General features: G+C 39.7%; 1 protein-coding gene across 1 annotated transcript in view; it reads right to left on the bottom strand.

Annotated features, from left to right (window-relative positions):
• Nucleotides 1-1,995: 1,995 nt before the first annotated feature.
• Nucleotides 1,996-24,534, bottom strand: part of Wdr92 (WD repeat domain 92) — a 46,425-nt gene continuing 23,886 nt past the window's right edge. Inside the window, exons 5-8 of the mRNA XM_067159565.2 lie at nucleotides 23,616-23,731; nucleotides 19,351-19,482; nucleotides 11,391-11,488; nucleotides 1,996-2,203 (exon numbers count right to left, since the gene is read on the bottom strand). Coding sequence (XP_067015666.1) covers nucleotides 1,996-2,203; nucleotides 11,391-11,488; nucleotides 19,351-19,482; nucleotides 23,616-23,731 — 554 coding nt within the window. The remainder of the gene's footprint in view (nucleotides 2,204-11,390; nucleotides 11,489-19,350; nucleotides 19,483-23,615; nucleotides 23,732-24,534) is intronic.

The following is a 24,534-nucleotide window of genomic DNA, read 5'->3' as shown; positions in this document are numbered from 1 at the left end:
TTGAAAGTCCATTTAACCATGAATCTTAGGAATTGTATTGACAATTAAAAGACTTTTAGTGATATAAATGTAGTTTAATGTGAATTATTTTATTTACATACCATTTCACAGTAGATATGGGTTGAAAAGAAAATCACCTAGTCCTGGTTGCTTTCTGCCTGTATACTGTTTCTTGATAATTATTGATCAATATTGCTATAAATATTCATAATAAGCATTCACCTCTGAATCTTATGAGGCACCTATGAACAACATTTATTCTCTAACCACTTATAAATTCGGACCAGCTAACACGTTCATGGCTGCTGCGTTACTGTAATACTGTTTTTGGCTTAACGGAGTTTATTTCTGTGACGTTATCCATTTTAGATTATCATTTGAATTATTTCAATAATCTTTCCATGAATCAGAGCCATGACACACACAGTGCATCAATGGCACTACCGATGAGCTTTTCGCCTACTGTGCCGTTTGATGCGTCATGACAAGTAATGAAGTGGAATCAGGGAAAGACTGTTTTGTTCGGTCGTAGATATTCAATAACTTTCCTACAACAGATAAATATGTTTTTGAACATTTCTGGCAAAAATGCTGCATGGTAAGATCCATGTTATTGCTGTGTGAACAATCGCTGTACAATGGACCTAGCCAATGAAGTAGCCTCTAATAATGTGCTGCAACAATTACAGGTAGATATTGCATTGTTTGGAGTCAATTACTTCTGTATTTTGCAGAATTCCATGAAATATTGTTTGAGACACAAGCCTGGCTGTCCTGAATACTCTCAACAGTAGAGCATGCAGTCCTGCACCGCCGCCCCTTGTAACACTGTCCGCACAGCTTCCGCGATCAACGGCCATTCTCCTTAGCCACACATTTACTGGCAAAATGTAAAAATACAGTATGTTCCTGTAGGTGATGATATGGATTTTGTTATCCTACAATTTAGTGTTTCTTTCACTGAGAAGGCCCTGCAACCTCACTATTCTCTGTTGACATAGCAGATAATTATGCTGAATTGTAATTACAGAGATAATTACTAACAATTAACCTGATGCCCAGTTGGAGCAAATGTTTAACAACACCTTAACAATGCACAGATAGGAGGTCCGCTTGTTTACATAGGTACTACAGGAAATACGAGCTTTAATATTTGGCGTGGAGAGTGACGAACGTGTGTTGTAATGAGCTGCCAACGTGTTAAACTGCTTCTTCATTGTCAGCTTTCTGATTACCCCATAGACATCTTCAATGATCTACTTTTGGCTTAGAATTTGGTAGTCTGGGATACATTCACTGACGAATAGCCTTTGTTCAATATCATTCTTACAGCAATAATCACCACCCTCCTTCAAATGTTCATTAAAGTAAGAGGTTTCTAAATCTCTAAAATTGAATTCTGGTTCCTTTCCATTCAATAATTGTTTCTTAATTATTTTCATTATTTGTATTTATTTGTTGAATTATGCCCATTAAATGGTGTCCATTACATCAAGGGTTTACTGTATAATTTTGATAGCACATTAACTCATCTGATGAGGTTAATGTCAGGAAGGGCATCCGTTTGTAAAAACTCACTACGAAGATTCATCTCACTTCCCACCTGACCCCGTAGAGAAAAGGGACAAGGTTGGAGATACTTCAATATCACCTATTATGCAAATCAGTGATGCAGGACATTTATATCTTAAAATTTATGATCCCACCAGATGTGATACTAGACTGTTAGTTCCATTTCACTCAACATTTCATACGAGATTCTAGAAATTTGCCTCCCTTCAGAGCCTGTCACCCTATGCAGTCGAGCAGTTTGCAGCCCTCTAAGTATGGGCATGATTGCTGCTGTTCTAGACTTAAGGATTTTCAGTCCCTAGAAGCTTCTATGTATTAGCCTCTATTACGAAAAGTCAGCAAACTCATAACTTGGTTTCCCTTACAATAGTAGATAAGAGGGCATTTATCTTCCATCATACAATTTATGTAGCAATAATAACTTTATAGCTCATTTAGTTTAGTAACAATGAGGACTCGAACTGCTTGATCCAAGGCTGTGCATACAGCCAAGCCTTGTCTTGATGCGTTCCAGTCGTAACTAATGATAGGTTGTGAAGCTATGTCTGCATTCTGCACTTCCTCTATTGAACCAACCACTGTACTCTCCACTCCATCAGCATCTTTCTTGTACCTCTGCTCGGGATAATGGCTGAAAGAAAAGAATCAAATTCAACAATTTACCATCTAAATTAAAAATTAGAACTATTTTATGAAGATAAATAATAAGGAAAGCATGTTTAAACAAAATAAAACAAAATATTGCCTATCTAGGGCTGATAATATAGAGGGGCGTATCAGAACTATATCAACAAAATAATCAGGGATACTCTTCTTGTTAAGAATGATGGTGCATTCGGATTAGAAGACAACATTTTTCTTTTCGAGAAAATGAGAATACTTTGTTACTTCCAGGCACGCGATTCAAATTGACAAACTTGCCGTATTTGCTATGCCAGAGCACAAGACGTGGTCATGCTTCAGGGAAGAGAAGAGGGAGAGGAAGTGGGGTGTATGATGAAGACAGACATAATGCTCCACGCGTATGCACAAGTTTCCTCGTTCGACTTGGACAGTATTGTCCTTATCTCTTACAGGCAATATCCACAGTTCGTTTATTAAACAGCCGTAACTGCACACACACAGTACAAGAATACACTGTAATTAATACGCACTTGTCAGGCAAGGAATGCACCAGATTCTTTCTCCTCTCATCTGCTGGTCGCAGTAATGTTCTTTATTTATTATTTAACATGCTCGAAGATGCAACGCTGCCACCCCACAACTGCGTATTCTTTCGCTCACAACATTGTAAATGGAATGAAATACTGAACTAAGGAAACAATATTCCCAATGGTTTGATTACAGTAGATGCTCAATATGCTCCCATCCCACTTCAATGCACAGTTCACAATGGTGTAGTAGTTGTGTGGTGTGCCGCGAACGACCTGGAAAGCTGCCTTTATTCTTGATACAAGTTCATCTTCTCTTTCTATGGGATTTGCACAACAGTCAATTTGTGCAGAACAAACTGTACATTGCCTTCTAAGCGAAACAAACAAGAAACTTGTGCATTCGCACCGAGGCTATGCCTCCCACTTCACCCGCTCCCTTCCCTTCCCTCGTCTGACGCACAGCAACAGGCAGGCTCTGTGGTATAGCAAATATGGCAAGTTCATCAATTTGAATCGCCCACCTGGAAGTAACAAAATAACCTCATTTCCTCAAAAGGAAAAATTTTCTCTGCCAATCCGATTGCACCATCGTCCTTAACATAATACAAAGAGCATCCCCGACTTCTTTTTGTCAGTATAGTCCTGACATACCCTGTATATTAGCGATGTTAAAATCATATCCAGTGAGCATCTAGATCAGGACCTCTCAAACGCCCACAATCTCACGCATGCAAACCGAGGCACAGAAGCTCTGTGCACTCTGCATCGGTCCGACTCAGCTCAACTCGGTTTGACTTGGATGGTGTAGTGCACTGAGAACGATGAAGCGCTCGGTCATAGAATGCTTGTTTGTCAGTGAAACAGATAAGCGCAAGACAACAACATAATAATGGAGCAACCTGTTTCGAAGAAAGCAAAGACTTTCGAAAGTCCATTTCAGTCGAACTGGGAACTTTTGTATTTTTTTTTAGTCACGACGATAAAGCCAAATACTTAATCTGTGGGACAATAATTACGTGATCATCAAAAAGATCTATTTTTCAATACAAAGGCCTTGCTCGAATTCTTCGAAAAATTTTCGAAGGATATTTCCTAAGCTGCATCGAGAAGCTGCTAAGTTTGTTTCAATGTTTGGTTCCACATGCACATGTGAAAGGTTATTTTTTTTTGTTTTGACTTGTATGAAAACTAGATTGCGTGCTAGTATTTTTGATTGTAATTTAAAGTACGCTTTCAGAATTGCTGTCAGCCAGACACTACAGGTATAATTGCAAAGAAAAAGGAAAAGAAGAACTAGAGAAGATAAATTGTCTGCTCCAACCAAATTGAAAGAAGAGTATTTTAACACTGGTAACATTGTCCCCTATGACTGTGTGTGTCTGCTCACCACACAAACATTTCGCAGTGAGGGGAGAATCAGTGGGAAAGAAGGCGGAGACAGGCCAAACTGGTCAGACAGGTATAGGGAAGGAGGAGTAGGGATTTGCACTCTGGTCAACCTAATGAAGCCGTCTCCTGCGCCTTGCACCTTGACCGTGCAATGCACTGGCAAATGCACCCTGAGAGGCCCGGATCTATATAGTGACCATCAATCAATAGCTGATTTGAAAGATGTCTATGTACCCAAAGCTAAGTGCAAGAAAATGCCAAATGGATGTTAGAGGACTCGGAGAGAAAGAAAGAAAGAACCTTACAAAGCAAGGATAACAACAAAATTACTCAAAACTGAAATTAGAGCTTACTCACAGAAACTCTTGTAAAGGAAGCTGAGGAAATCAGTAGAAAATGATAAAGAAGGAAATGCTTTTGTGGAATGCCCGGGTGAAGGAATCAATAAAAGAAAGAAATACCTATGCTGAAAAGATAATTATATCACGTAAAACAAAAATTGGGTGATAGAAGAAATGAGATAGAAATTAACCCTAGAACTGGCAATTGTCTAATATTCGACACTTTGGTCCCCGCTATAGTGGTTCTGTCGAATATTCGACATGTTTGTGTAATTTGTGTAATTTCCTCGTTTCTTCAACACATGTCATGACAGTCTCCTTTTTTTGTCCTTCTCAATGTCCACAGCAGCCACAAGTTCTGTTTCATTAATATTTACAACCTCCTTGGACGCAATTTCATAGAAATAAATGAGTGCAGTTTTCAACCATCTGTTTGACTGCCATTTCTGTACCGTTTGTAAACAAACCTTAACAGGCTATGCTTTGCTATCCTATTTAATCTTATTTCATAGTTTTCCATTTGGTGGAGCCTCCGTGGCTCAGGCGGCAGCACGCCGGCCTCTCACCACTGTTTACCATGGTTCAAATCCCAATCACTACATGTGAGATTTGTACTGGACAAAGCAGAGGCGGGACAGGTTTTTCTCCGGGTACTCAGGTTTTTCCTGTCACCTTTCCTTCCTGCAACACTCTCCAATATCATTTCATTTCATCTGTCAGTCAATAATCATTGCCCCAGAGGAGTGCGACAGGCCTCGGCAGCCAGCATAAATCCTACCCTTGCCGCAAGTTGGGGGCTTCATTAATCTCATCCCTAATCCGGTCACTGACTGGAAAATAGGTTGTAGGTTTTTCATTCATTTCGTTTTCCGTTCGGTGCAAGTTATTTACTTCTGTATATATATTGTTATTTGATTGATTATATACAATTTAGTACAGTGTGTCAAAATATGGAATCTTCACTTCATTACGGTGAATTATTATAATAAAGTAGTGCAAAATTTGTTGGAAGATGAAAGTGACGGATTCAGAGTCAGATTTGGAATAGACATTGTATAGGCTTTTGGGCTTATGCCGTGTCAAGAAAATAAGTTAAAATTCTTTACGTTTTGCAGAGAAATGTGCTCTACGTCATCAGAGAAATTCTCATGGACAGTTGAGATTTTCTTCTGATGACGCAGAGCACAATTCTCTGTGAAATGTAAAGAATTTTACCTTATTTTCTTGACACAACATAAGTCCAAAAGCCTATATAACGTCTATAAGCATGGGCCGTGAAACCATCAATGGCAACAGATTTGGAATGTTTATCAGCTATTTCTTCACATCAGTATCGGAAAGTGATGTCGAACCTCCCATAAAGCAACCTATCATAACAACGTGGTCTAAGATCATGCTTCCAAATGATTGCATGCCAATGCATTTTCCCTAATATTTTCAAGAATATACCCCTCAGGGTGATGAAACTTTTGCTAGTGCATTACAGGTACATTATTAGCAATCTGTCTATCTTGGTTTGTTTGTGGCAAGTTCCAGTTTTGTGTACATGTGATCAAAAGTTTTGTTATTATTTTAAATTTAGGAATTATACTTTTTGAACAGACTGTACATTTTTCTAATCAAAACATTTATGCAGTTTCCTGTCACCACAACAATTCTAAGTATACTAGCTTTACATAGATATATAAAACTTCATAGACTTATTTCATAACTTGCGGCCTAATATGTCTACCACCACAGGATTTAACATTGCCAGTTCTAGGATTAAAGAGTGTGAACTGAGGAAAATCAAAACAAGAAGTTGGCTGTAAAATAACTAATCCAAGAAGAAAAAATATGTGCTGGAATTTTTCTATCAGGATAGAGAAAGACTGTCAAGGAATAGGAAGCTACTATATAAAGTAAACCAAACCAAACCAAACCAAACCAAACCCCATGGCACTACAGCCCTTGAAGGGCCTTGGCCTACCAAGCGACCGCTGCTCAGCCCGAAGACCTGCAGATTACGAGGTGTCGTGTGGTCAGCACAACGAATCCTCTCGGCCGTTATTCGTGGTTTTCGAGACCGGGGCCACTATCTCACCGTCAGATAGCTCCTCAATTCTAATCACGTACGCTGAGTGGACCTCAAACCAGCCCTCAGGTTCAGGTAAAAATCCCTGACCTGGCCGGGAATGGAACCCGGGGCTTCCGGGTAAGAGGCACGCACGTTACCCCTACACCACGGGGCCGGCTTACTATATAAAGTATTAAAAAGTAAAAGTACTAAATATGGAAACATTCTAGCACCGGAAACAAATGATGGTAGTTTGATAAGAACAGAGGAAGGGATCAAAGATGAAGAGGTACTTCAGCATGTTCTTAAATGGAGATGGAGGCAACACTACTACCTACAAATGTAGAATAGATAAAATCCAAAATGACCAACCCTCATTAACACGGCTTGATATAAAAAACCCTAAATCTAAAGAGCATGCAAAACAGAAAGTCCTCAGCCTTCAATGATTTCATCTCAGATATGATAAAGGCAGCTGGAATACCATGTTTAAATTGGCTATATAGATTGCTCTCAGTGATGTGAAGATTACAACGTGTCATGTGGTCAGCACAACGGATCCCCTCGGCCATTATTCTTGGCTTTCTAGACTGTCAGATAGCTCCTCAATTGTAATCACACCGGGCGAGTTGGCCATGCGCGTAGAGGGGCGCGGCTGTGAGCTTCCATCCGGGAGATAGTAGGTTCGAATCCCACTATCGGCAGCCCTGAAGATGGTTTTCCGTGGTTTCCCATTTTCACACCAGGCAAATGCTGGGGCTGTACCTTAATTAAGGCCATGGCCGTTTCCTTCCAACTCCTAGGCCTTTCCTATCCCATCGTCGCCATAAGACCTATCTGAGTCAGTGCGACGTAAAGCCCCTAGCAAAAAAAAAAAAAAAAAAAATTGTTATCACATAGGCTGAGTGGACCTCGAACCAGCCCTCAGATGCAGGTAATAATTGCTGACCTGGCTGGGAATCGAACCCAGGGCCTCCAGGTAAGAGGCAGGGACATTACCCCTACACCGTGGGGCCAGCCAGCATCACCCATACCTCAGCAGGTTCTGTTCTTCCACAGCCATAAATGAGACTGACTTTAGTGCAAGCCACATTTTGCTCTGATCTGTGCGAAGAGATGGAAAAAAAAAAAGTTACATCCATCACAAAATGACATTAGGCAGATGACAGGATCTACAAACACTAAATTGTTTTATTCTCCTTTGTTTTTGTCATAATCAGTGTCACGTGTAGATCAATATTACAGTATCATTTCTAGAACTCTCCCTCCCTAGTCTCAATTACAAATTCATAACTTCTGCTTTCTTGATAATATTATTGCAAAATTACCACTGATTTGATAAAAGGCAGTTCAGGTTTAGGAACGGTTAATCCAATGAGGCTCAACTTGCAGGTTTCAAGCATGATATAGTGGATATTTTAAATTCAGGCCAAATGGACTGTATCACTATCGACCAATCCAAGGCTTTCAATAAAGTAGATCATGTGAGACTGCTGATGAGAATGAGGGCTACTAAACTAGACAAAAGAGTGGTTGAATGGGTGACTTCATTTCTAGGTCAGAGAATTAGAGCGGATGAAGCATTTATTAAATAAATATTCTTATTTCTGGACTAAAACCACATATAGAGTCTGCCAGAAAAACGTATACACTCCTTATCAGACTGTATAGTGACATTCTCAGTTGTTCTGAAGTACCGTACCAGTATGTTGTAGTATGGTCTATCGCCCAACAGATGTCGGTACTTGCATCATGATAGTAGGAAAACAAAATGGCTGGAACATGCTTGATATTCAAACAGTGAAAATGCATTCTGAAGTGGTTTATCAGGTTTGATAATGCCGTTGAAGTGCAACGTCAGTGGAGGAGGGAATTTGTAACAGAACCTCCAACATGCCTAACAATTAAACGAATTGCTGACACATGAAATGATTTGTGATATTCACAAAGGAAGATCAGGAAGAACGCATACAGCTACTAGTCCTGCTTCGTCGGCTCTCATGTTGGAAAGGTTTGCTACTTCTCCACAGAAGTCTGCTACGCAATGTGCACGGGAAGTGGAGATTAGCAGTACAAGGGTACAACAAATTTTAAAAGCCGCTAAGTAGAAAGTTTATATTCCACTATTACTGTATACGCTTAATGATGACGATCAACAAATGGTAAGTCAAAATGAGCACTTCCTGCTGAGACACTGGATTGGACAATGAGGGTCCATTGAGTTCCCCCCATGGTCGCCAGATCTTATCCTTATGGACTTGCACTTGTGGAAAACCATGAAAGATCAAGTCTATCAACGTAAGCCGCACACACTGGAGGCCTTTCGCCAGAAGATTACAGCAGCACGTGCAGCGATCTCCATTGCAACATTGACCAACGTAGTTGCGGGGCCTGCTCGTCATTCTGCTATGTGTCTGGCAGTCAACGGCAAATATTTTGAACACGTAATGTAACCATATGCTTAACTGAAGATAGTACTACATGTGTGATCAATATTTCAAATAAATAGTTTTTGGTCCGCAAGGAGTGTACACATTTTTCTGGCAGACTCTATATATTATTAGCAAGTCTTTAACAAAAAGCCAGGCTATCAGCCAAGTTTCATTGGCTTTTATCAGGGCAAAGCATATGAAGGACTGCTGCTGACTCTAAGCCCAGAAATGCTTCAAGGAACATAGAAGTCTGCTGAGTGAATCACGACCACATTATTCACGGCCCCCCAACTAACTGAACTCAGGGATCCGTCACGCTGTACTGTGGTGGTCATGAGGGAAGTTACTGACTCACTCCCCCTCCCTATCTACAGTGAAAGAGCTATGCCCAATGGAGTGTGTGGCATTCAAGGGACTCCAGCAAGCCAAAACCCTTTATTGCACCATATGTATATATGTATATTGTTTGACATAATGTTGGCAACAGCACATTGTTTGTTTTTTGTTTTGGTTTTTTTTGCTAGGGGCTTTACGTCGCACCGACACAGATAGGTCTTATGCGACGAAAGCCCCACATTGTACCATATGTATATATCTTAATAGTAATATTATATTAGAATAAGGCATTCTTGTTAAATTAGTCCGGTCTCGAAAGCCAAGAATAACGGCCGAGAGGATCCGTCGTGCTGACCACACGACACCTCGTAATCTGCAGGCCTTCGGGCTGAGCAGCGGTCACTTGGTAGGCCAAGGCCCTTCAAGGGCTGTAGTGCCATGGGGTTTGGTTTGTTTGTTAAATTAGTTTTAGTAATGTTTTATGTACAATCGCTATTAAGCAGGTTCACCAACAGCTGATGATGACCTTTTTACAGGTCAAAACCGGTACTGTTTTAATGTAGATAACTTTAAACATTTTGTAATAAATGTATTGTTTAGGTGGAAATCTCATTCTTCATACTTGCATTAGGGTAATGAGTTAGGAATGGAAATTCCTAATGACACAATCTATACTGTCGCTTAAGAAACAGTACCAAATAAGAACATGATTCTAATGTACACCAGAAGGAAAATGGTCCAGAAGCCTTAGGAATTGTTTTTTTTTTTTTAATGAAATAGCTTGATTAATTTGTACAACTGGAACCAAACAGCAGAGGTCAAAATAGAGGGAGACACAACTGAGGATATAGCTACACATAGAGGTGTGCGATAGGACTGTGTCTTGTCCCCTCTCCTTTTTAACATCAGTTCTGAGGCTGTGTTCAGAGAACTGTCGAGGATGTTAACCTAGGTATCAGGATAAATGGCAATGTCATTATTAACATCTGCTTTGCCAATAATATTGTTCTGTTAGCCAGTAGCCTCACTAATCTGCAAATTATTATTAATAACATTGGAAGGATCAGCGTTTGGTCTGTTCATGAATATTGGCAAGACCAAGCTGATTGTATTTTCAAACACACCAAAGCAGGCCTCCCTGCACATTAACAATACAATTGTTCAGCAAGTGTCATCATTCAAATAACTTGGGATTATCATGACTGAGCATTGCGGTCCCACGAATAAAATTTTATCCATAATTGAGCCCTATTCACCAGTAGATATCTCAACCTTCAGCTCCGAGTTCAGATGTTGCGGTGCTATGTTTTCCCCTGTCCTTCTGTATGGTTTTGATGGCTGGATGCTCAATCCTTTGCTGGAGAGGCATACTGAAGCTTTTGAAATGTACTTTACAGAAGAATGCTTCGAATATCCTGGGTAGAAAGGAAGACCCATAAGGATGTCCTCAACTTGTTAAATAAGAAAGAAGCTTCTAACAGCCATCAAGGAGTGAAAACTCAGGCACATCATGAGAGGTGAACGATATAAACTTCCCCAACTCATCATGGAGGGGAAAATTGAAGGACAACGATCTGTGGGGAGATAGAGAAATTCCTGCCTTTAAAGACCTGTGCCACTGGTATGGACGAACCTCTATTGAAATCTTCCGAGCCGCTGTTCCATGAGTTATCATAAACAAATGGGTTGCCAATCTTCGTAAGGAGATGGCTTCCTACAAAATGAAAATGTAATTTCTGTATATATTTGTCCATGTTAGTTACCCAATATTAACTTGCTTCATTTGGCTGTTTTCTGTTCGCTATGTGGTTTTGTTCCTTAAATGATGTTATATGTAGGAGCCTGGTGGGTGCATTATGAAATATTCAGCCAAGTACAACCATCACATTTTGTTTGCTGATCGGTCAAACCAAGTCAAAACTAGTTCATGCAGGCCTCTGGATTCAATAGCAGCTTTCAGGCTGAGGAATCAACATACAACATACTATATGTTGAAATAAAGCTAATTTCAGTTTATATGAACACATTTCAAAATGTCTAAATTTATTTATCAAAAAATCTGAATATTAAGAAGAGAGAGTTGCTGAATAAGGATATAGAGAAAACTTACTATTGCCAGAGGGTCACTTCACCAGAGCCACCACAGGTTACAAAGACTTCCCTGTTCTGCGGCAAGTGACGAACAAGCCAAACTGTGCCGACACGTGCCTAAAGGAAAGAATAAAGAAATGGAGTAATTGATTAAGAAGCTGAACATTCATAGTGACAATGACAACAATAAAAATGAACTGAACGTATTGGAAATAAAATTCTGATTACTATTTAGGAAAAAAGTTTATGTTTATTTACACTACTATAAAAATTCAAGTAATATATAGAAAGATGGGAAAGCCCGCCTGATGGACATGATCATTATAGCATGAAGTATATATGGTCTGACTCCGTGGTTAACCGATTCGAGTCCTGTTAGTCGAAAAAAATTCACCATCAGAATTTTGGCCGGCAGGATAGGAGAGATGGTGGTATACAATTTATAATCACTAGACTGCATGTCAAAAGCCTGGATTAAATTCCAAACCTCTCCGCAGTGCTCATAGGGAGTAAGGGCATAAGACCCTGTTCATGGTGATTTGTCCATCGGATGGGGACGTAAAGCCTTGAGCAGACCCCTTGGTGCTACGTATATCATTTAAATTTTGTATTGATTAGATGGACCCATTTCTACCCCATTATTTTCGTATATTTGTCGTTATGAATCAACATGATGTTCATATCATATGACCCTTGATGCTATTTGACAGGAGCAGGCTATGTGCCAGCACCGGGCTTCATCCTGTTCTTATTATATCACATCATTGATTTCATCTCATTAACTCCTCTGATGAGGATGACGTCAGGAATGGTATCCGGTTGTAAAACTCGCTATGAAGATTCATCTCACTTCATACCTGACCCCACAGAGAAACAGGTCAAGGGTGGGGCATACACATACAGGATGTATTAGAACTATACTGACAAAAAAATCAGGGGTGCTCTTCGTGTTGTATTAAGAATGATGGTGCAATCGGATTGGCGAAACTTTTCTTTTCGAGAAAATGAGGTTACTTTCAGCCACATGAATCAAATTGATGAATTTGCCATATTTGCTATGACAGAGAGCCAGCTACTGCCTGTTGCTGTGCGTCAGAGAAAAGGGAAGGGAGGGGAAGTGGGAAGTGCGAGACAGAGGAAATTTTTTGAGCGAATGCACAAGTTTCTCGTTTGTTTCGTATAGTCGCTTCCCTGCCCCAGAATGGAGTGTACAGTTTGTTCTGCACAAACTGACTACTATGCGAACCCTGCAGAAAGAGAAGATGAACTTGTACCAAGAATACAGGCAGAATTCCAGGTTGTTTGTGACACACCACACATCCTGAACAGAGTCCAAAGCTCGCTAGTACACAGCTGTAAACTGTGCATCGAAGTAGGAAGGCAGCATATTGAACATCTACTGTAATCAAACCAATGGGTGTTCTGTTTCCTTCGTTCAGTTTTTCATTCCATTTACAATGTTGTGAGTGAAAGAATATATTGGGAACAAAATAGTGGGGTCCACCTATTCAATACAACACAATGTTATAAGATGAATGATAACATTTTATTAATAATGAGGCCGGTTTTGATGCGTGTATGCTTCATCTTCAGCCATAAACTTGAAAACAGACAATAACAACTTAAGGTTACAAAAACAATGTGTAATAAATATGTACACTAATCTTGTGGATAATTGGTAGAAATTGACATGATTAAAAACATGAGCCGGGAACAAATAACACTAGCTTAAAAGTTCTCTTTTTCTGAAAATATAGCGCCATTTCCTTATTGAATGAGTAAGGTCTTAATGAAGTGAAAGTCCTCTTGATGAAAATTTACCGAGTCTTGAAATGTAGGATAAGAATGTTAGGAGCTTCAGTCAAAAAACATTTTCAAAGCACTGATTAAAATACTGGTCATTAAAATTGTATGTTGTGTTCTTTGTTAAAATAACTTAACATATCTTAAAATTATGTAACGAGTTTTAAATCTGGAAAGCTCCGTTTTTCATGGTAAAATGCAGGTCTTCTCTAAATAAAAATAACCTTTAACAAAGCTATGGCTGGAGTTGGTCTACTGTGGATTTATAATTTTATATTTTTTATGTGAAAATGAGGCAGACACCATATTTGCCCTAGGGTGCTAGAAGGTGTTCTCAGTTTAAGGTGGGACCTCTGAGTGAAAGAATACACAATTGTGGGGCAGCAGCATTGCATCTTTGAGCATGTTAAATAATAAAGAATGTTACTGCAACCAACAGATGAGAGGAGAAATGACCTGGTGCATTCTTTGACTGACAAATGTGTCTTAATTACAGTGTGTTCTTGTACTGTGTGTGCAGTTATGGCTGTTCAATAAATGAACTGTAGATATTGCCTCTAAGAGACAAGGACAGTCCTGTGCAAGTCGAACAAGAAAACTTTTTCATACGTCTCCATCATACACCCCACTTCACCTACTTCCGCTTCTCTTTCCTGAAGCAAGGCAGCGGCTTGTGCTCTGGCATAGCAAGTACAGCGAGTTCTTCAATTTGAATCGTGTGCCTGGAAGTAACAAAGTAATCTCATTTTTCTTGAAAAGAAAACTTTTCTCCACCAATCCGATTGCACCATTGTTCCTAACATAACATGAAGAGCATCTCTAATTTTTTGTTGTTATAGGTCCGATACACAAGGCCAAGGATAAGCATGAAAGCACAAAAGGGCAAGGACAATTTTCAGTCTTCAACGACATTGTCTCTCTCATCATCAGTCTCAGTTCTTCTCAACCTGCAACGAGCTCATTCTTGCTTTCCAGCTTCATTGGGAGGGCGGGCATCAACATTCACCGACCAGGCGAGGTGGCCATGTGGTTAGGGGTGCACAGCTGTGAGCTTGCATCTGGAAGATAATGGGTTTGAACCCCACTGTCGGCAGCCCTGAAGATGGTTTTTCCATAGCTACCCATTTTCACACCAGGCGAATGTTGGGGCTGTTAATTAAGGCCACGGCCATTTCCTTTCCATTCCTAGCCCTTTCGTATCCCATCATCACCGTAAGACCTATCTGTGTCGGAGTGACATAAAACAACTTGTAAAAAAAACTTTCACTGAGGACCTATCTTGGCATAACTTTAGTTATGATCAGTGAAGTATAGAGTAAGGAGAAAGCTGGATAATGGTAGAAGAAAGGGAAGAGACAAGAAGGTATTAATGAATATAGATGATAAAAAACTAACACAAGACAAACACTGAAGAAGAAGATCCCAACAAGTGGGAAGCAGAATTAAGCTCACTGGGAAGAGATGGACGTAGGAGAACTGGGATTGATGAGGAGAAAGCCCATGTCGCAACCCCATAAAAGTAGTGCCACAACTCAAAGCATGCCACTTTTAAGTTATGACACTCACCATATGCAAAAATAATCACTCTTTCAATCTAGAAAACTGCCGTAAGTGTAAATCATTTCTTTCTCGCAAAAAAATCACAAATGCAATTATAGGACTTCAGCATATTAAACATCATCAGTCAAGATTATTGACAACTTAACAAGATACTTCATTAATAACAAGGAAGAGACAGTTTAATTAGTTATAAAATTGGACAATAGTTCTTATTATATCTAACAGCTCAAGTTTTATATGTAATACCGTTGTGGGACCGAGACAGTTTTTATTAGAAGAAAACCAATTTTTAGGTCTAAATTTTTAATGTAATGTGTGATTTTAATCAAGTCATCAATATTTCTTAAGGAATTATTTTCACTGATGAATATAATGAACTATTTTCTCAAAACAGGTAAGAGTAGATAAATATAATAAACAAAGTATTTTTTTAAAGTGTGTATAGTATTGACAAGGTGAATTCCTATTAAATTCCTGGTTTTTAGTGTAATGAGATTAATGGTAAAAGTAAACAAATCAAAAGAGACCATAAAAATGGTAAAATTAATCAATTTTATTTAATTATACACAAAATTCAGTTCAAGCTGATCATTCTTCATGTTGATCACTAGAGTAGTGTCCTGTCACCACTGTCTTGGTCTTCCATTGGAGTGGTTGTCCACGATGGTGAATTGACGATACCAGTCGCTCGTGTGAGAACATGACCATACCAGCTGAGCCACCTCTCCCAGATCGTGTCATGATTAAGTGATCAATGCAAGACCAATGTAACGTGTGCATCTCCATGGTGTGTGTAGGGGATGAAATGAAATGTCGTATGGCTTTTAGTGCCGGGATATCCCAGGAGGCGTTCAGCTTGCCAGGTGCAGGTCTTTCTATTTGACGCCTGTAGGCGACCTGCGCGTCATGAAGAGGATGAAATGATGATGATGATGACAACACTTACACCCAGCCTCCGGGCCATTGGAATTAACCAATTAAGGTTAAAATCCCCGACCCGGCCGGGAATCGAAACCGGGACCCTCTGAACCGAAGACCAGTACACTGACCGTTCAGCCAACGAGTCGGACTGTGTAGGGGATGTTCAGCACTTTCGGTTACTGGCCCTACCAGATCTCGGGCCCATACGGTGCCACTGGACAGCCCATAGTGCAATACACATTTCATTTAAGGCGGACCAGCATATGCTTATCGTACAACACTCCTGTGACTCCTTTCCATCTAAGCCATGCTGTACTCATTCTTGCATGCACTTCCTGATCAATACCACTGATGCTCTGCTGGTGTAATCCTAAATACTGGAAGCAGCCACTTTTCACAAGGTGTCGACCATTGATTTTGATGGTGAATGTGCTAGGGTTATTGTTGACCATCTCCAGTTGCCCAGTTGTGGTATGCGAGCCCCCTCCACTGTTCACGCATAATCTTCTCCCAATATTGTCCTCTCTCCTCGACATCTTTCTTTACTAGATCGGTCCAATTTTCTCTGAGTCTGCTCACTGATCTTTTTCCTTTTACTTCACTTTTATATTCCCTTCTAGTAGTCCTGCTTGCACTCATGGCCAAACCACTTCAGTCTTGCTTTCTGAATCCTTTGTAGTGGAGAGTCTCCTATTCCCCCCTCCTCTCAGACTTTTTTTCTGTTTTTATCTTGTCCTTCCTGGTCTTCTGTATCACAATGCGTAGGAACTTCATTTCTGCAGCTAGGAGATTTGAGTTGTCTCATTAACATGGTACTTTCCAGGCTATACGAGAGGAAGGGTGTATAATATGATTTATATAATGTCAAGTTAGCTTTCAATGGTACTTGTTTATCCCACAGCAGTTGTCTTATTTGGTGATAAAATTGAGTTGCCTTGCTAATTCAATTATCCACCTCATATTTTGCAAATTTTGAAAGGTTGTCTTTTGATACTTTACTACCCAAGTACTTAAACTTTGGAACACTGTCCGGTTTGGTGTCATTTAGTCTCACTTGTGGTTCATCATCTCACCTCTGTATCTTCATCACCACCATCTCAGCCTTGCTGAAATTTAAAACATGTCTCTTAAACACTCAACTCCATTTCTGCAGCATTTAATCCACATAATTTGTGGTTTCACCCCACTTTACCACATCATCTGCAAAGATGAAAGCTTTGCTGCTCCTTCCTTTTTAGTGCCTTTAATATGGCATCCGTCATGGTGATAAATAGGAGGGGTGACATAGTTTCCAGATATTCAAACTTATGATCACTGAGGTACAAGTCAAACTTGTTTAGGTGTTACTCTATCTTTGAACAGAGCCTTGCAGTTCTTGAAAGAGAGTGTGTGAGCGTGTGTGTGTTTTTCCTTTTCTTTGGTCATCGGCATAAAGTAATGTTACAAGTAACTAATCTCATCTTTTTCCATATTGAAGATACAATAAGTAAAATTCTTTCAAGAATAAAATTACTGTGTCCACCTATTCAATACAATTATATTTTGTAGTGATTAAATCCTACATGAATTATAAACAGTTGTTATGAACATGTTTCGCCCTAATTTGGGCATCTTCAGCCTAATACTAATCTTAGGGTCAAGTCTTAAATCTAGTAAACATTGTTACTTAATACTAAATACAATGGTCTTATGCTAAAAATTTTTTTTTTTTTTTAACAAAAGTTAATATTTACATAGTTTACAATATGTACATTAATTAAAAGCCCGAATTTGTGAACAAGGAAGCAACTAAATTATTTTATTTTACAATGACTAGATAACATCCAAAGTTTGATCAATCTCTAGTCAATATGAACACATTTGCATAAACTTTCATCCATACAGAAGGAGAAATCCATTTTACACTTTGGACATTATCTAGTCATTGTAAAATAATTTAGTTGCTTCCTTGTCCACAAATTCTGGCTTTTAATTAATGTACATATTGTAAACTATGTAAATATCAACTTTTGTAAAAAATATTTTTTTTAGTATAAGACCATTGTATTTAGTATTAAGTTCCAACGTTTAATAGATTGAAGACTTGACCTTAAGATTAGTATTAGGCTGAAGATGCCCAAATTAGGGTAAAACATATTCCTAACTACTGTTTATAATTCATGTAGGATTTAATCACTACAAAATATAATTGTATTGAATAGGTGGATACAGTAATTTTATTCTTGAAAGAATTTGACTTATAATGTCCAAGGAACACTCTCATGCATGTCATACAAGACGTTATCTGAAATAAGCACGAAGAGCAGCAGTTACAATGCTGATCCCTGATGAACTCCGACTCTTACAGAGAAGCTCCCGGAGAAGCTAACAACACATTTCACTCTGTTACTAGTATTCTCATAAGAAGTAAGAAGAGCAGCGGCGACAATGGTGATCCCTGATGAACTCAGACTCTTACAGGGAAGCTCCCAAAGATTCCAATAATGCATCTCACTCTGCTACTAGTGTTCTCATAAAGCATGTGGACACAGTCAATGAGCGCAACTCTGACACCCCACGGTAATGTAACGCACACCATATAAACCGATGCCTTTACATTCTCCAAGAGGGAAAGTCTTCACAGTTTTAAGGAATGATCTTCACTGGGGTAATCACTTTATTGAGGTTTAAAACAAAAGATACAGACCTCTTCATGTGGTTGTGAAAGTTTTTAAGGGTTGTATTAAGGATGTAAAGGAGAAGACATATAATTCTTTAGTAAGAGCCCAGTTGGAGTATGGTTCCAGACCTTCACCAGGTCTGCTTGATACAAGACCTGGAAAAGATCCAGAGGAAAGCAACAGGATTCATTCTTGGTGATTTCCAACAAAAGAGTGTTACAAAAATGTTGCAAACTTTGGGTGATTTACAGAGATGAGCTGCTCGACTAGGCACTATGTTCTAAGCTGTCGGTGGAGAAATGGCATGGGATGACATTAATGGACAAATAAGCTTGAGTGGAGCTTTTAAAAGTAGAAAAGATCATACTATGAAGATAAAGTTGGAGTTCAAGAGGTCAAATATTCATTTATAGGATGAGGAATAAGGGATGGGAATAATTTTTTTTTAATTTGCTTTACGTCGCACCGACACAGATAGGTCTTATGGCGACGATGGGACAGGAACGGCCTAGGAATGGGAAGGAAGTGGCCGTGGCCTTAATTAAGGCACAGCCCCAGCATTTGCCTGGTGTGAAAATGGGAAACCACGGAAAAACATCTCAGGGCTGCCGACAGTGGGATTCGAACCCTTCATCTCCCGGATGGGAATAAGTTATCCTGAAGGGAAATCCTCAATAAATTTTCAGGTTCTTTGAAAAGTTTCTTTTTTAAGGCTAGATAAACAAATGATAGGCAATCTGCCACCTGGGAGGCAGCCTTAAATACAGATCACTGATGATTGATACATCTGCGACAATTCCATTCTTAAAACATTTAAGCTCTTTAGGCTTTTTCAACTGTGAAAAGACCAGCATTTCGCCCCAGTGTGCAGTGGGTTGAACAGTTGGATTGCTACACCATTCTTATCCATTCTTCTATAAGAAATACACTTTATTACTTTATTTTTAATACCTTCTTCACCTTATTCAGTACACTATCATTTTCAACATTACAGTTGACAATCATGAACACAGGTAGTTACAGTATTGCACTTACCTTTTCCTTTCGACAGGGATATCCATTTTTGGTTTGTCGTGACACATCGTAAACCAGAATTCCAGATTCTAAAGTCGTTGCCACAATCTTGTTAATGGGAATATCCTTCCTATCAAATTCCACACAACACACCTGAAATCAGAAAAATGCATTAATTATTAACTAACAACTTCCTCTTCAAGTAAAAATAGACAAATTGTACATTTCTCTATCATCTTTTAAGTCTGAAGATCTCTAGGCTTTCTCAATTGTGAAATTACCAGTGTTTCATCCCAGTGTAGCAGTGGGCTTATCAGTTGGATTGCTACACCTGGCAGCTAGTGTGCCATTGAGACACCACTGCAAGTCTCTTATGTAGGACAGTGCAGTGACAGTGCACTAGGGGAAGCATGTGCCTCCACTTGTATAAATGCCTGCCTTTGGCCTTTGGTTGTGAGGCCTAGAGAGCCTTTCACTATCACACCCTTTGCAGCCCTTGTCTTTCTTCGGCTGATACCTTCATTTTTCAGTAGTAAAGTGTCAGCCTCTCGATACCAAGGTAGCAAGTTCAAACCCAGCAAAGGTAGTTGGATTTTTGAAGGGCAGAAAAAATTCCATTCGACACTCCATGTTGTACAAAGATCTCTGGTGACACATTTGGTTTTCACCCAACAAAATTCATTAAAACTCAGCCGCAGACACCCAAGAGAGATTTAGTTTACTCTGCCATCTAGTAGACCTAGAGTAAAACGAAACATCAAAATTGATGAGCAGACAGCCAGACTGCGTCAAATTAAAATGTCTGCACATGGTAGCTGAGGCCATACTACTACTATTATTATTTTATTCTCAGAGAAGACGCTGAAAAAGATCTACTTCTGCTTGTAAACACATCCATACTCATTGTTTCATATTTCTGGTAGTTCCCTACAGTTGATTTTGGTGACAATATTCTTGTTCAAATTGTCAGTTGTTATTGGCTAATTATGATAAACTCAATCTTTAACATAATTCCACAAAAGAATCTCTAGTCATGAGGTCAGGGGATTCGGTAGGCCATAATATACTGTATGTGAAATTAACGTATGGACTATGGCAACATCATTCAGATATTTTGCAAAACTTAACTCCCATAATTCCAATGTCATTTAAAACAAAAACCACAAGAATCCATGCAGTATGAATAAAGATATGCTATGCTATGATATGCTATTTTCCAAACCATCTGTTTTATATGGATCACTATGTATTTTTAGTTGCCCACATAGGTTGTTTAACCTGTTCGCTTCGGATGATAGAGCAATTCTACAACATCTTTCATGGCCTTCAACTCACATGACGACCGTTGTTCACCCTGAAGGCCTGCAGATTACGAGGTGTTGTGTGGTCGGCATGATGAATCCTTTCAGCTGTTATTCCTGTCTTTCTACACCGGGGCCACTATCTCACAATCAGATAGCTCCTCAATTGTAATCATGCAGACTGAGTGGACTTCAAAACCAGCCCTCAGGTCCAGGTAAAAATCCCTGACCTGCCCAGGAATTTAACCCAAGGCCTCTGGGTGAGAGACAGGCACGTTACCCCTATACTGCGGGGCCAGCTCCTGATTTGATGTAGGTTGAGTATTCAGCCCGAAGGCTGGTGTGATCCTCAATAGCTGCACCATCACGATGGCCTAGGCAACACTGAAGAGGCGTACTAGGGAAATGAGGAGTGAGGTCGTTTCCTGTTGCTTTCCTCACTCAGCCAGAAGTTGCTGTTACATATCAGTCTGCCAAGCCCGCTGAAACTCTTGCACTAACTAACCTTATGAGCGACATTTTCACACCATTCATAACAGGGCCTGGTTGCATAAGAAATGGCATTATTAACATCGCCATACCTCAGTCACTTTCATATTGTCAGAGCCAAGGATAAGACTGAGACAGGTCAATGAAAGTAACAAATTTGTTCTAGCCCCTACCTAACTTGATAACATTCTAAAAATATATTTCAGATATTTCATTCTGAATATAAACTGTTCATTAAATAAAATCCTTAAATCTTCATGTTTAGAGAAGTGAGGATATCACAGAATAGGATATGTTGAAAACAATCATTTATACTGTTCTCTTCGCTAATAGACTAGAGAAGAATGATGATTTTCCTTTCCCAAAATACTCAGCTTTCTAATTTACAGCAATCTAATAATGAATCAATTATAAGACAATTAGCAAATCTTTCACAAGTGCAGCAGCAATGAGCCAGCCAATCAGATGGTCTTGGCTTCACAAAATGAAGCATGGCGTGTGAGTCGAGTTCTCGGGCTTAACTGTCGTGAAAAGTGAACTAGTCTAGTGAAGACAATGCACAGTGAGAGACCCCATAGAGCTGTGTGTTAGAACATGTTCATAAGTACAAACTGTGTAATGTGGAACACCTGAACTCATGTGAACTTGCAAATATTGTAACAAATAGTAGTTTAATAAATTTAATTTATAGTAAAACAATTCCTTCTAGAGGTGATGGTGGTAAATGAAATGGTGTATGGCTTTTAGTGCCAAGAGTGTCCGAGGACAAGTTCGGCTCGCCAGATGCAGGTCTTTTGATTTGACGCCCGTAGGCGACCTACGCATCGTGATGAGGATGAAATGGTGATGAAGATGACACGTACACACAGCCCTGGGGCAAGCAAAATTGACCAATTATGGTTAAAATTCCTGACCCTGTCGGGAATCAAACCCGGGACCCCAGTGACCAAAGGCCAGCACGCTAACCATTTAGCCATGGAGCTAGATGATGATGGTGGTGATTACTCTTTTAAGAGGAAGTACAACTGGGCAACCACCCTCCATTGACACTAATCAGAGAAAAAAGGAAGGGGTCCGACACTTCGAAAAATTAAGACAACGGCCAAAGAAAGAGAGGGGATACAAAGGATGTGAAAATGAAAGACTCCCTAGCCTTCGCAACCTAATATCGTCAGGGCCAAAAAAGAACAAGTGTTGACCGTGGTGGCGGTGGATTTTGTTTTAAGAGGAAGTTTTTTTGCTAGTTGGTTTACGTCGCACCGACACAGATAGGTCTTATGGCGACGATGGGACAAGGAAGGGCTAGGAGTTGGGAGGAAGCGGCCGTGGCCTTAATTAAGGTACAGTCCCAGCATTTGCCTGGTGTGAAAATGGGAAACCACGGAAAACCATTTTCAGGACTGCCGACAGTGGGGTTCGAACCTACTATGTCCCGAATACTGGATACTGGCCGCACTTAAGTGACTGCAACTATCGAGCTCGGTTTAAGAGGAAGTACAACTAGGTAATCATCCTCTTTGCAAAAGTAAAGTGGAAAGGAAATTTAAAATAAAACAAAATTATTTGTTCAATAAAGGCATTTTGAAATGAATTACAAAATTTTAAAATATGATTGCATTAATCTAAGCCGAAATCAAAAGGGAATGTAAGTTCCCTGAGTAACAGAAACACTTGAAATTTACATATCCTTGATTAATCCACTCTTGTGCATAAAGCAAATGACAAGATCAGCAGTAGTCGCGTCATCGGCTAATGTGTGTTTGAGCGTTTCCTGCAGGCCGAGGTTCCGTCTTAGGCCAGAGAGATCGGCAAGCTCTGTGAGGTTGTGGGACACAGTGAAGTTGGCACCTTAAAAACACACTGGGGGGGGGGGGGGGGTCTTAAATAGGATATATGAAAGTGGGGAGCCTGGCACAAGTAAGTGGGAACAATGCCAGGACTCAGCTAAGGGCCCCATGGTCACCAACCCATGCTCCCTAAGCAAGCATTCCCGGGGCCCCTATTAGTTGCCTCCTACAACAGGCAGGGTATACTGTTGGCTGTGGGTATTATTCTACCATCCCCACCCATAGGGGGGAAAAACACGTGCACACACACTCTCTCTCTCTCTCTCTCTCTCTCTCTCTCTCTCTCTCTCTCTCTCTCTCTCTCTCCCTCGTCATTGCAGTTTTAAGGGGCCCTGCCACTCTGTTAAACCTGATCTAGGACTTGAAGAGATTTATAAAGGTATTTTGGCTATTCCCACACACTGTAAGAAGATAAGCAACAATAATTCTTTGGCACACGCAGCCAAGCCATTTTGCAAATAGTGGAGTGTCACATGATTAGGATGGCATCACATTACCATTATACCACAGTGTTAACATAATTGAGCGAAGGTACTAATAGGAGGTAGATTTGGGAAAGGTTCCATTCTTAAGAATACTTTGGAAAATGTTCCTCATTTCTCTCAACTAAATGATAATGTTCCTAAATTGTAAGTTACAAGCAACTCACCCCATTTAAACAGTGTGTTTCGTACTTGATGCTCATGATTCGTAGGTCATATATTTTTATGTCACCATTGTCATAACCAGCCGCTATAACACGTTGCTCTGAGTTGTATGCATTCCCTGTAAAAGAAGCTGATATTATACAGAGACAAATAGGATTATATTTCTCAGCAACAATAAGTGTCCTTGATGAGCAAAGAATATTACAACCATCACACTCTGCTTTCATGTCATTACAGTAGGTCATGTAGTGTTCATTGAATACAGATTTGTAATACAGGGGGGGGTGTCTCATATTGAGAGAGAAGGTTCGTCACCAAGAGGCCTCTAAATGAGTCTGTCACTGCTTCCATTTAATTCTATAGTGACCATGTCCGTAGTTTCTACAAGCTTCCATTCTTTCTAAATATTTCAAGCACGTAACTTCTATGGGCTTAATTATAAGATATTTTAAAAATCTTCTCAATATTATAAGATGTATTAATGACTATACATGCCAATAAATGCCTGCCATACTTGATATACTATCAAAGGCAACCTATAAGTAGGTATTTAATGTTGAAATATTCATATAAATGAATAATCATGCATATTAGGGTTTATTTTGATGATCAATTCCTGCCATATTTTTCATAAGTATTCATAACCTCTCCTGCCCAAATGCCAACCTCACCTTCCCGGGATGAACAAACCTGTTCCCACAGACGAGGCTCTGTCGACCGAGTCACGGCGGTATAACTATTACATCAATTACGGAGGAAATGCTGTAATTTCAGCTAGTCCATTAGCTGAGAGGTGGCTGGCAGCACCACCAATGTCTTACTTCTTTCAGGCTAGCAACCCATCGGAAGGGCATTTGATTGCTTTCAAGTCTTGCAAAAAGGAAAATGCAAGACGGTAATGGGACACATGGCCCAATACTT

This window comes from Anabrus simplex, chromosome X (assembly GCF_040414725.1).
Source record: "Anabrus simplex isolate iqAnaSimp1 chromosome X, ASM4041472v1, whole genome shotgun sequence".
In the NCBI taxonomy this organism is placed as follows: Eukaryota; Metazoa; Arthropoda; class Insecta; order Orthoptera; family Tettigoniidae; genus Anabrus; species Anabrus simplex.
This window is presented reverse-complemented; position numbering and strand designations above follow the sequence as displayed.